The sequence below is a fragment of the Curcuma longa genome, chromosome 17 (assembly GCF_044706935.1).
Source record: "Curcuma longa cultivar G26 ecotype Majalengka, Jawa Barat chromosome 17, ITB_CL_G26_1.1, whole genome shotgun sequence".
In the NCBI taxonomy this organism is placed as follows: domain Eukaryota; kingdom Viridiplantae; phylum Streptophyta; class Magnoliopsida; order Zingiberales; family Zingiberaceae; genus Curcuma; species Curcuma longa.
The window spans coordinates 2,076,676-2,088,371 of NC_133877.1; the positions used below are offsets into that span (position 1 = coordinate 2,076,676).

The 11,696-nt window shown below is 37.6% G+C and overlaps 1 protein-coding gene and 1 pseudogene across 1 annotated transcript; both read right to left on the reverse strand.

The window, feature by feature from the left end:
• Positions 1 to 60: 60 nt before the first annotated feature.
• Positions 61 to 6,092, reverse strand: LOC141848737 (protein IQ-DOMAIN 5-like). The gene is made up of 7 exons (XM_074736790.1): positions 5,771 to 6,092; positions 3,901 to 4,008; positions 3,163 to 3,396; positions 2,747 to 2,974; positions 1,996 to 2,109; positions 681 to 1,173; positions 61 to 480 (listed from the first exon to the last, which is right to left on the reverse strand). Exons 2-7 carry the CDS (start codon positions 3,982 to 3,984, stop codon positions 332 to 334), a joined length of 1,302 nt encoding a protein of 433 aa, XP_074592891.1. The 5' UTR covers positions 3,985 to 4,008; positions 5,771 to 6,092; the 3' UTR covers positions 61 to 331.
• A 968-nt stretch (positions 6,093 to 7,060) lies between these two features.
• On the reverse strand, positions 7,061 to 10,811 carry LOC141811821 (uncharacterized protein At2g39795, mitochondrial-like; annotated as a pseudogene).
• Between the last annotated feature and the right edge of the window lie 885 nt (positions 10,812 to 11,696).

An 11,696-nucleotide genomic window follows, 5' to 3' on the forward strand; every position in this document is an offset into this window, starting at 1 on the left:
CCATCCTAACTCTCATTCGGTCAATCTAAACAAAACCATTACATCCTTAAAACAAGGATATGAAAACATCTGAGTACATATAGTTGATGAAAGGGACAATTACATAGAATATTGCATAAACAATCACAACCCATAATACAACATGACGATTTGATCCTATCATGATGGATCATCTTTGGTCCGCGACCGAAGTTGAACGTATGGAGTAACACATTACACCAACTGCAAACTACGCGAACAAGCTCATGTAAATATGTACAATAAAATGTTTGATAAAGAGAAAAAGAAAAATCTAAGACTAGATACTACAACAACAAATAGAATTAGTCTCTTATGTCTCCATTTCCTTTGTTTTTGAAGATGGATTCGTAGGAATCTCATTATCTTCCCTTTCAGACTTTTGTGTATCTTTAAGGGGCTTCGTATTTGCTGACTGGTTGATTGTAACTTTATAGGAAGCTGGTTTTCCGACTCCTAAGCCTGCATGTTGTCAAAAACATGTTTGCGAGCAAGTGAGAACACTAGATGAATTATTCATTCAGGATTTAACATAGGAACAAGAGATGCATAATAAAGGATAAATGACACTAGGAAAAAATGACATTTGATTTTGAGAAAACAAACTGCTACAATGTATACGGTAAACTTTGAATATGATATACTTCTGGGAAATGTCATACCGCTGTCTGGCAATGACAACCTTTTAGCCTGCGATTCCAGTTGAGAAGTCCTCTCCTTGGGATTGCTGCATGATCGAGAACCAATTGCCGAAACTCGGGAAGTGACTTCTCCACATGCCTCATCAGATGATTTTTGTTTTGGCTTACTGGAACGAAGGGCAGAAGAGGTCATTAAGCTAGCAGATCGGGTTGATGAAGAACCACTTCCCTCAGACATTGAAGTAATGGATTTATGGTTTAGGGAATTGGATTGCAGAGTTGAAATGGGTTTTCTGCCAGTAGCTTTGGAGGGAGTCTTGGACATGCTGACAGCATTCTTTCCTTCAGCGGTCCCATTTTCATTAAGTTTAACCCCATCTTTGAGATTAATATCAAGGAATCTATTCTCCCAAGGGCGTACAGCCATCCATCTCTCTAACCAATTCCAACCCCAATTATTTTTATCTGGTTCAAAACCTGCAGGGGCAGCTGGCTTCCTTGAACCTGCTTGCCACTAGAGCATAAGTAAAGTCAATTTAATGGCTCATATAATATTAACTACTAAGAAAAGGAAGGTAAACATACCCAAATATTAGAAGATATATTACCACATATATACACTAGATATACACACTCACATGTATAACTAAAAGATTAGTAGATAGATACATTATCAAGAATTGGAAGGTATATCATCAAGAATTAACACACTCCAGCAATTAATCAATATTAGCAAAATAGTGATCTTCTTTAAAAAAAGAGCATATTTATAAAAATTAAAGCAGAATGCCTCGTTGGATTAACACAAAAAATCTAATACCATAGTTGAATTTAGATCGGTTTCATTTGCTGGAACAGAAAATAAATATATAGACAGAGTTCCAGTTTGAAATTGAAAAGAAAAAGAACATTTATCATCATCTTTTAGGTTAATAAAATTCATTTATATACAAAAGATGCTTAATCTTTCCTAAAAAACAAGAAAAAGATTATTATAAAAAGAAATTGGGAAATGAAAATTCATGAAGTGAAAAAAGGAAACTTTCGGGTTGTACAAGTAGGCAAATACCAGGTGTTGTACTGCTATTTTCTTCCTGTTGATGGAATTGGAGGGAGCAATTATAAAAAAGGACATCATTAATTTTGAAATTGAAAAGAAAAAGAACATTTATCATCATCTTTTAGGTTAATAAAATTCATAAGCTCAGGTGTTGTAATTTTCTTATTCCAGATTTGTATGTTGCCATGGTAAAGGCTAAAGAATGAGCACATCGAGAATCTGAACTTCACAATCAAGCTTCGCTCTACATGATTTTACATTCCCATTACAGGATACCTGATGAGTGAGAGCATATGCCATGGCTCTCTCACGCTTGGCCGCAGCTTCTTGCCTCTTCAACAACTTTGCCTGGATCTCCTCCACAGAGCCAACACTGTCACACCATCCTTCCTGTATTACAATTGCAGAATAGAAGTCACTCAAAACAGTTTAAATAGAAACAACAATTTAATTTATCTTGATGAAACAAATACAAGAGCACAAAAGGTCAAAATTTCATAAAATTAGGCACATCCTGGACTAATTTATGATATCATTAAGAAAGTAATTTGTAATTTCTAGTTAAATATTGGGAAAGAATATAAAAGAATAACATAGGAACCTCCCAATGACTACCTCTTGCTGTTATTAAAGGATTTTGTATAGGAAAGCACCAGATATGAGATGGATGCATAAGATAGGTGTGGTCATGAGGCAATCAATAGATGAAAATTGCAATAAGATAACAGATGGTATGTACTAAGTCATTCGTTCCAACCACGAATCCTAATAAATTAATTTTCATTTAACCTAACAGTTATGTGAGATAAAGTATCACATGTTTTAGTTTGTTGCTATACAAAGTACAGTAAAGTGCTCGTCTGATAGATTACTTAGGCAGTTGGGTCTACAAATTCATAAAAGACTCACAGAAAGAAATAGGTTTTACCCCTAGTCTTTGCAGGCAGTTAATCTCAATGCATGAGAAAGGAGAAATACAGTTGACTTTATCAAAATTATAGTTGTTAGTGTTGTTTGGGCAGCTTACCTCGATTTCTCTGACATGAGATTCATGTGACTCCTGTTCTTGAATCTTTTGATGCCCCAATTGACTTTCTAATGCCATGCGTACTCGTCTAGCTCTTACACGAGCCTGAACTTTGACAAGAGCTTGCATGCAGCGAAGAGTTATTGCAGCTTGTTTTCTTACAGCATGACCCCTAACAAGGGCTTGTAACCTTACCAACCCTTTCAGAGCTCGTAAAGCTCTTCTAGCCTGGGTGGAATGAGATTGACAATAAAAAAGGGTTCATTTAAGTTCCTACTTCATGATTAATGTTTCATATCTCAATTTACCTCACGTTGTTGTAATTGAGATTATTTAAAGAAAAAATAAACTAATTTGATATGAAGGAAACTTTTTGATGACATTTGCAATACAACTAACAAAATCAATTAACATACCAGGAATGCCCTGAAAGCAGTTTGAATGACTGTGGCAGCCCATTCCTCTCTTGTTTTTTCTTGAGTCTGACAACTTATTAGTCTGTTATTTGATGTGGCAGGAGAGGAAGCAGAGTGTGAATCTGACTGGATATTGGCATCTCCTATTGATAGAGCTGTTCCAGGAGCAAACACTGCTTCTGGAATAGTAACAGAGTTTTTTTTCTGGCCATGTTTATTGGAAGATAAACTATTCTGTAATATAGTGAGACCATGAGGCAGTGAATAACAAACATATGAACAAAAATACTGCAGCAACATCTCAAGAAACATAAGCCAGAGACATAGGGATGATAGAATGCAAGGGAAACTGCCAGACATTATTTCAATTTCAAATCAATATTATGTGACACAAGCCATAATAAGTAATAGCACATATCAATCTTTATAGATTGTTTTTCATCATTCAGATATTCTATGGTTACTTGAGCACACATTTAGGCTCAACTCATCAGTTTCAAGATTGTCCTGAGGCATTTGTACATGATTATTAACCATTGTAGGTTAGACTGAGATTTCACAGTTATTCCATTTGTCAATTATTGACTTGACATATAAGTTTATTCCACAGAACCTATCTCATTCTTACAGCTAGAAGTATAACCCAAGAAGAATAAGATGCAACTCATCACCAGAAAAAATAATGGTCCAACAGAGACAAACCAGTAATAAAAGTCACAACCAAAGAATTTTACTCACATTTTTATCATTTTCTGGATATTGATCTTTTTCATATTTCCTTATGCCAACTAATGATCTTAGCCACTTTGCAGAGAAACCCATGTCAGTCAAACTTTAGACAAGAACCTGCCAAAATAATAACATGAAAATTACAATCTAATCTATAGTATATTCCTGATGGTAATGATATGAGAAATAGATTTATCAAACCGCAGATTATTACATCATTTATTTGTGCAAAAAATAAAAAACAGAACATTCTGAAGTGTAAGCTAAGACTAAATAATTATACTATTCAAAACAGATAAAATATATAGTGCAGTTCGGGACATTATATAGGCATCTCTGGCAATAAAATTGAGTTTCCAGTTAAGATCAGAATGGAGTTGCCATTAGATTTGGTAACAATACCTACAAAAAAATGTTTGGCAATTTCCTATGATTCACTGGAATCAAAGTCTTACTGATCAATCAAAACTAGCTGATTCTAGTTAAGTTATTTCTTGGAATTGTTACTGCAGAATGCTTGATGCAACCAAGCAAGGGGTAGGATTAGGATTGACACAGTATGAATTGGGACCATTTTTTCTTTCAAAAATAACCTCCAGCAACATCAATAGTGATCTTTTTTGTCCAATATACATAGTGCATCAAGGAAAGAAGTATTCAATACCATTTGAATTGGTACAACTCCAACTGAACAGGAATCACTTAAGAAAATGAGCCCCTTAAAACCTAAACTGAATCTAACAGGGTCAGGCAATGTATCAGTGTAGGACAATTCAATTAAAAGGAGAAGTGTACAAGTGAATGTTGTCATGGAATAAATATTGCTGAATAACAGGCCATCATGGCACCTTATGTGATTAAATTTATGCCAAGAAAAGATGACTTTGATGACTATATTTTATGAGGCATCTAAACATGGCAAAAGACACGGGGCTGACAAACACCAAGATGGTGGAGAGGAGATATACAGAGATGTATACTTCTTGATACATGCCCTAGGTTTCATAATGCATTATTCTCTTTTTTTGTTTTTCTGATCAGGCATGTCTATTGTTTAATGGAAACTTTGCCTTGTATTATCATCTTTCCCTTCTCAGGACAAATATCTCAAATGCAGATAACATGATAAATGGATATCAAGGCTGGTTAAAGAAGAAGAATAAGCTTGCTTGAAGAACTAAGTTTTTGACTCTAGTTGACTCACCAGTTCCCTACTTAACCATATACGCTGGAACTAGAACAATCAAATTCAATTTCATTCTCAAACGTAGAAATCGGACCAGCATTGCTCGTGCTAGACTTTGTGACTAGAACAAGAAAATGGAAACAGCATCCAAGAAATTGAGGGGAGTGGATAGAATCTCAAAAGCATAGCTTGGATAATCAGATAACTCCAAGCATGAAGGCAGAAGAAAATTCGCACTCAAACGAGAATGCAGAAGGAAATACGAAGAGATCATCTGATCCAAGACAGTAATGCACGAGATACTGATACAAGAAAACGGGAAATTTACAGAAAGTGGGTAAAGACTGACGAACACCAAACATACAGAAATGCGGTTAAGTTTGTGAGCAACTGAGCAAGGATTATAACAAATCATAGTCAAGTGAAGCGACGAAATTCTCACTCCAGATATTTCCGAATCGACTCAGAAGAATCCAACCCGTAACTATCATTTCAGTCCAAGCAAGCAAATCGACCCTTTTCAGTTCAGAACAGGCACTTCACACTACTTATCTAACACCGGGGCAAGATCCCCGTTTAAGACTAGAAGTTCTTCCCGAGTGGTAAAGAAAGCGAGATTCATCTAAGAAGATCCTAAGCGGCCCAATGCAGGGGGAAAAAAAATACAAGGAAAGGAAAATGAATTATAATCACCAAAGATCCCGCCTTTGAGCCTGCAGAACCCAAACGAAGATCTCGATTGCATCGGAGGGAATCAAGAAGACGGGGGGCCGACCAAGCAAGAGAGCAGATCTGATATCCAAGTCAACACTAGAAGTCCCACAGGAGGGAGTGCAGCAGGGGTTCGAATCGTCAGCTCACCTCGGGAGATCGATCGGAGGGACGTACCATCCTCTGATCTCCTTCCCTTTTCGCCCTTTGCTTCGCCTCCTTTCGCTTGTGGCCGGCAATTTTCACCTGGCCCGCTTCGCTTCGTCTTCTCCCCCTTTCCTCTTCTTCTCCCTTCCGTAGTCGAGAGCAGTTGCAGGCATTTTCTTACATTTTAGTTAACAGATAAATAAATGGCAAGAATTTATTTTTTCACTTTCATCCTTAGAATATACAATTTCACTTCTCCCTACGTTACATTTATCAGTTACGCCCTTATACTTCACGATCACCTTTCCGCTGCAAACGTGGCGACAACCCATTGGCTTAATTGGTGTGACCGAGACCGGAGCTGACGACACGTTATCCTGCAGGAGTCGTGAAAAATACTTCGAACTCGTTCCGTTACCCGATTCGTGACTGGTGGTAGCGGTGGGTCCCTGCTCGTACTAACACGGTTTGCTTTACTGCTAGTAAAAGCCAAAATATTCCGACAAAATCCTGAAAACGAAATTTTGTGTCCAAAATCAATTATTATAAAAATAAAAATATAATTAAAATTCATATTATAACAATTATAATTTTATAACTATTACAAACCTATATAACACATCTAACCGATTTAAAATTTAAATATAAAATAATAATAAAAGACATTTAAATAATTATACTTGATTTTTTTTTTAATCAATTTTCAAAAACCACCTTAGCCGCATTATATCTGCTTAGCCTTCCAAAAATATAACTAATATCAATTGCTAGCAAATAAAGAACCTGGAAGAAATCATCAACAAATTATTTTACATAAATAAAAATTGAAAGATGATACAAGTTGTATCATTTAATCGGAATACACAAGAAAAAGTAGGCACAGAAGGAAATCAAGGATAGGAAAGGGAATTCATAGTGAAAGCATAGCTTTCTTAGATGATGACCATTTAACTATCCTGTTTCTCTTCTAATCAAACAGAAGCAAAGCAGTTCAAAAACCAAATCACACACACACAAAAAGAAGATTATTTTTCTTCCAGGTTCTTACAACAAGAATAGATAGCTCTTCTCAATTGCAAAAAAAAGTCTGCAACTTCAACTTCCTCAAGAAGTATCCCCTACATATCATATACCCTTTTCAGTTAATTCGCGAATAGGAAAAGAAATAGCAACCTAAATGTGCCTTCCGGTCGAGCATTTGCTACTCTCCATAGACATTACCATGAGCAAGAAATTCGCAGCTCAAGCAGGTTTCGATTCATTGATAAAGGAGCCCACACTTTTGAACCAGCGTATGAGGTTTCTATGATCTTTCACATACAGCCACGCTTGCAGAAATGGAAAAAGTTTCTCGTCGATACCGCGTGTCTCTATGAAAATATGAAATGCATCCCTGACCTTTTGGTCTAGTTCCCTGAGGTTGAAGAACCATGATTAGTGAAAAACATTGCATTGCCATCATTAAGAATCTCAACAAAGTGATTCCATCAAAGCATGACATTTATCTATAGTAGGCACTTGAAACCTTTTCAAATCCAAATGGCTTGCTTGAAAACAACGACACAAAAAATATTTGTCATGCTAAACCTTTACAATCGCAAAGATATAAAAAGAGATTGCATAATGCTTTGTTGGTTGCTAGCAGTTATACGTAAAGTAAAAAAAGAAAAGAAAAGATGACTGTCAGAATCTAGCCATCTGAGCATTACTTCGTCTGAGTGACAAATGATTCAATAAAGGGGCGGATTAGTTTATGAAGATAAAGACCGAGTTTTTATAAAAAAGAAATTCAACTTTTATATTCAGCATTTGTGATTGTTAGAGAAATAAATGTAAACTACTGAACAAAAAAACACTATATTCCAGTTACAGAATGTGAAAGTTATACCAATGGCTCTAAATGATTTCAAGGATATTCTTCAGGAAAGTGGCAGGCCTTGTTCTGATACAGAAAAACCAAAAAATGCTCCATGCATTTTGGGCTGTAATGACATGTAAGGCTCTCAAAACAAGTACATTGAGCAAGTTCTAGTAAACTACACAATTATTAATATTGACCTTCTCAATTATATTCTAACAAACTTCTTCAGCTATCAACCATTCCCCTCCTCTTTGTGGTAGAATTGGCTAAATTCAATCCTTCGTGAAGGCTAACAAGGGCACACTAATGCAAAGCATGTGAAGTTACTTGGACACCAAATTGACATTAGTAGGAAATCACTCCGACACTAAATTGATGCAACATGGAAAAATCCATTAAAACTCACACAGAGAATTTGGATGAAGTGGGATAACTATCTCGCATGAAGAAAAGATAATCTCACAAAAAATCAAATATAACCAAAAATTGATTAATACAATTCCAACCAAACTCGGAAAAAATTCGTAATTAATTGGGAAATGCAATAACCCAATGAATTCCTACCAAATCAAATGAACACTTGCCAAACTAAAATATAGCAATGTTTTGGCAATATCCATCTCAGGTGATCGTATTGGTATTAACCGATTTTGCCACCTGTGATTGAAGCATCAGATTAAGTTGAACCCATGACGTCCTAAAGAAAGATCTTACAATAATTTCACTAGATTTTATCATCAGTTCTGGTGCAATGTTTAGTATTACAGAGGAATCTTATTTTAACAGTTTTTAGGAGCATGATAGGTTTATTGTTAAACATTGTATGCAACGTTCAAGTTACCTCCTTTCTGTTATACAAAAATTTGTATGTATCTTCTTGGATGGTATTAGTTTTACAATAGTCCCATGTTGGTACTTGTGAAATTGACCATGTGACTACTGTACCAATATGTCATTCTAGAGGCATCAAATCTCCCATTTCCGGGTCTTGACATTCTTGTTGTAGTGCCTAGTTGGTTGGCCAACCATGTTTGTGTAAGTCAATCCTCCAGCTGCTCTGGAATCCTCAAGGAGTGAATTTATTTTTTAGGAAAAGTCAATGGTCTTGATAGTCAAAGCTCAGGATAATCCTGGTTTCCAGAGGGAGGACTATTGCCTCAACAATGTCTGAGAGGTAAACTTTAATGTTATTCTCGGAATAAGTTAAGTAGCAACAAGGCAATTCGATGTGTTTTTTCGCATCTCATGATGTCACTGGAACATATACTAGGATACTTTAAAAAGAGAAGACATCACTCAACCAAATCAGACATGGACTTGCTGAGAGCCTATTCATCTGTTATTGAACATTCCAATCTAGCAGGTAAACTTTATAGAAACTAGGAACTCTTTTGGATTTGTTGTTATTCCTCAATGCTGAATCATGAAACCAAGGAATTTGCTTGAGACTCCAAACATAGTGAACCCAAGTTCATCTAGGATGTTTGTGGCATGCTGAAGCTCTGCTAGAGGTGGGTCATTTGACCTTAAGCATTTGTACCTACGCTGTAAGATGAAAGTCTCAAAGAGACCAATTTCTCCACCAATGCATGATGTCGCTGACAGGAGTTTTGACCACCATTGATGACCTACTAGAGGAATTAAGGCTCATTATTAGTTATATAGCTGCTTAAATAGGATTTCCTTAATATTCTATCGCCAATAACTTCAGTCTCCTGATATCAATGGCATCCATGGAAAAGATTAGATAAGGAAGACCAATAACCAATGTTCAGGAGTACGACTAATGAGGAAGTTGGTTGTTGTCAATACAACAGCTTCATTTCATGAGCTTAAACCCACCTTGAGGTGAGACTAGGAATTTAGTTCTCAGGCTAATGCCTATATAACACAATCCTGGAACAACTTCAGGATTGAACGAGCTGTAAACAGCTTCTATGATTTGTGGGCAATCAGACTGAAGTTGGCGTAGCAATGGTATCTACCTGGTCAATACACATCGCCCTCTCCCAAACACTAACAGACTAAGCACATAACTAGGAAAGCCAGTACTAGACTCCGCCACAATTGTTTGAAGCAAAATACAAATTTTAATTCTTTGTGGGTGTTGTTTTTGTTTAAACAAAATGAAACAAAAAAAAAAAAAAAGAAAACCGGGATCTCCTGTGCGTGCATCATAAGAACCACATCATCTAATCAATTCATTGCAATGCAGACTGAAACCCCTAGCACATTATCGAGGAAACAAATGTTAAAACCCAGCAAATAAAAAGTTGATAATCTCTCCTATGCAGAAAAAAAGTGAACAGAATCGAATAACTGAGAGCGAAGAAAAGGTACAGAATTGAGCGAGTGGAAGAGCATACTGAAACACGCGTTCCTGATACTTGGACATATTGCTCCGTCCAGCGGGCTCCGAGACATTGGGTCGAAGGCGCACGGCATGTATCCCGACGACATCTGGATACAACCCGCAAAGGAACTGAATCGACACCTCCCGCCCAGGCTTGGACACATCGACATGGAGGAACAGCTGGTTGATCGAGTCGTCGCCATCGTCATCACCGACACCAGAGGGCATGATGTTCTCAAGGCGCATCACGGATATCGAGATCTCCTCCTCCTTGTAGGTTCTGCGGAGGACGGGGCCATCTAGGTCCAGCGCGCCCTTCACAATAGAGTAGGACGACGGCGGATTCACTTTCTGAGCACCAAGGAGGAAGGAGGTTTCTTAGAGAATCCTAGTCTGAAAACGGCAACCACACACCCTAGAAAGGAGGAGAAATGTACCGGCGGAGGAGTCATCTTGGAAACCTCGATGTAGTGTTCCTTGAGAGAGCGGAGGATGATGGAGTCCACGGCGGAGGCGGCTCCGGAGGACATGGATCTTCGGTCGAAGGAGCGCAGGGGTAGGGCAGCAGCGCGCCGCCGCCGCTGGCGAAGCATCGCCGCAGAGTCTGAACGCCTCGTCGCCACATCTCAGCGATTCCTGGAGTTCCGGTCCGGGTTTTAGGGGAGAGAGATGTTCGAGTTGGTTCGACTCGGAGTAGGACTCAACTTTAGGCGGTCCGGCAAAACGGATCCAACATTCAACCCGTTTATAAAAAAATAAAAAGCACGGGCCCACCTATTAACGCGTTCAGAACTCTGAACGCGTTCAATACCTCACTCCTCTCTCACTCCTCCCTCACTGTTCCATGTCCTTCCTTCGCTCCTCCATGTCTGCTATTAACGCCCGATTAACAGCGCGTTGCGGATGCTCTTACAAGTAATTTTAAGTTTTATAGCTGTTTTTAACAAAAGAGTAATGATATACAGCATGAAAAAATGCAGTATGAAATCAATATGATACACTCAACAACATAGCTATGGTGTAGTCATATTGTATTTTTTCATGCTACATATCATTTCTCTTAATAAAAATTGTTACCGTTACCCGAAACAACCGCTACTCGTCGTCTTCTTCACAGTAGATGCATCGGATTAAAAGCGTCGCCCACTGCTTGTCGAATAAGAGTGAAGATTGAGATTCAAGGGCTTCGAGGGCATAACTGAGTTGATTACGATGAAACAAAGTTGCAGAAAAGGACAAGAATTTGAATCTCAATAAAGATGAGTAATATCCTCCTCTGTCATGGTCAACTGTAATTTTTTGATTTATCTTCTCATAGATAGTTGTGGAGATCGACCGTATGAAGTCGCTGGGGCGACAGATTCAACCTTTTTTTGCAAAAGAAGATAGAGATTCAAGGGCAATTGCGTATGAGATTTTAGTCCTAACTGGATTGGTGGCTGACTCGGGTTCGAGTTGAACTGCTTTGAGTTGCTGGATCTATTATGCCGGACTGTTGATTTGTGTTGGGACTCGTTAGAATTAGAATTAATATTTTATTAAAATTA